The sequence below is a fragment of the Apodemus sylvaticus genome, chromosome 1 (genome assembly GCF_947179515.1).
Source record: "Apodemus sylvaticus chromosome 1, mApoSyl1.1, whole genome shotgun sequence".
Lineage (NCBI taxonomy): Eukaryota > Metazoa > Chordata > Mammalia > Rodentia > Muridae > Apodemus > Apodemus sylvaticus.
In genome coordinates, this window is record NC_067472.1 from 101,026,092 (window position 1) to 101,027,734 (window position 1,643).

General features: G+C 44.6%; 1 protein-coding gene across 1 annotated transcript; it reads left to right on the forward strand.

Moving 5' to 3' along the window:
• Nucleotides 1–411: 411 nt before the first annotated feature.
• LOC127680456 (olfactory receptor 52K1-like) lies at nucleotides 412–1,365 on the forward strand. Its single transcript, XM_052175908.1, has one exon. The coding sequence runs from the start codon at nucleotides 412–414 to the stop codon at nucleotides 1,363–1,365; it is 954 nt and encodes a 317-aa protein (XP_052031868.1).
• Nucleotides 1,366–1,643: the final 278 nt, after the last annotated feature.

The window sequence follows — 1,643 nt, forward strand, 5'->3', positions numbered from 1 at the left end:
ACATTTAATGACACAAAAGCCAATGATGATTACATCAAGTACCAGAATTTGGAGTATGAGCTTGGCAGGAAGGATTTTAAACTGATAATACTTGATACGCACTCACAGCTACATAAATTATCCCAGAATGCACACGTTGTTGATCTAAGCTATGAATCTGGCCTATAAACTTCTCACCAATGTATTTCCTACTGTCTTACCTTCCCGGTCTGAAGATGTTCAAGAATATTGACTAAACTGAAAATTGTTTTTGAGCCTTTCTTCAGAACTAACGGCGAGGTAAAAGTGATGTGGTGCTGGTGATATCAGTGAGACGGTGCGACCTGACTTTCTAATAATCTACACTTATTGGATCTTACATCTTTGCCTTTCTTTACAGTGGCTCTCTGCTCTTTGTGTGGGATAGCTACCATGATTCTTTCTAATAATTCTCATCTCCTTCCACATACTTTCTTCTTGACTGGCATCCCAGGACTTGCTGCTGCCCACATTTGGATATCCCTTCCCTTCTGTTTCATGTTTGTCCTGTCACTAACTGGGAATGCAGTCCTGCTTTCTCTCATCTGGATAGAGCACAAGCTCCATCAGCCCATGTTTTTGTTTCTTGCAATGCTCTCTTTTGTTGACTTGGTCCTTTCTCTCTCCACTCTGCCCAAGATGCTGGCTATTTTCTGGTTTGGTGCTACAGCCATCAGCTCCTACGCCTGTCTGTCCCAAATGTTTCTCATCCATGCATTCTCTGCCATGGAGTCAGGGGTGCTGGTGGCCATGGCCTTGGATAGATTTGTGGCGATCTGCAACCCATTGCATTATGCAACCATCCTTACCCCTGAAGTTGTCACCAAGATTGGAGGCCTGGTGGCACTGCGAGGTGTGGGTTTAACCATCTTCTTTCCAAGCCTGGCATGTCGACTGTCTTACTGTGGTTCACACATAATTGCTTATACTTACTGCGAGCACATGTCAGTGGTGAAGCTGGCCTGTGGGGCCACAACTGTGGACAGTCTCTATGCTTTTGCTGTGGCGATCTTTCTTGGTGTGGGGGATGTGGCCTTTATTGCCTACTCTTATGGACAGATTGTGAAGACAGTGATGCATTTTCCTTCACCTGAGGCACGTGGCAAAGCAGGAAGCACATGCACAGCACATGTCTGCGTCATCCTCTTCTTCTATGGACCCGGCTTTCTTTCTGTGGTCATGCAGCGCTTTGGGCCATCCACAGCCTCTGCTGCCAAGGTCATCCTTGCCAATCTCTACTTGCTTTTCCCCCCTGCTTTGGACCCCATTGTATATGGAGTTAAGACCAAACAGATCAGAGAGTGTCTGCTCACAATTATAGGCTCCAAGAAGATTGAACCCACTTGACTGTCATGTTTGTCAGCTGAACCTCAGGGCTCATGATGGCCTTTCTCCATAGATTAGAAGATCTACAGACCAGGTCATTTGTTTTGTGGGGACAGCAAGCATCCTGGGATATTGTAAGATGGGAAATCTCTTCTGGGTTCTCTGATGCTTGCATATTGAAATACAAGACTAAGAAATGTGTGGAATCTCAGTTATTCACTAAACAAGTATCTTTTGAGTCTTTTTCTTCTAAGAGTTGATACTTTTAGTTGATGATACAGATACATCAGATAGTTAAG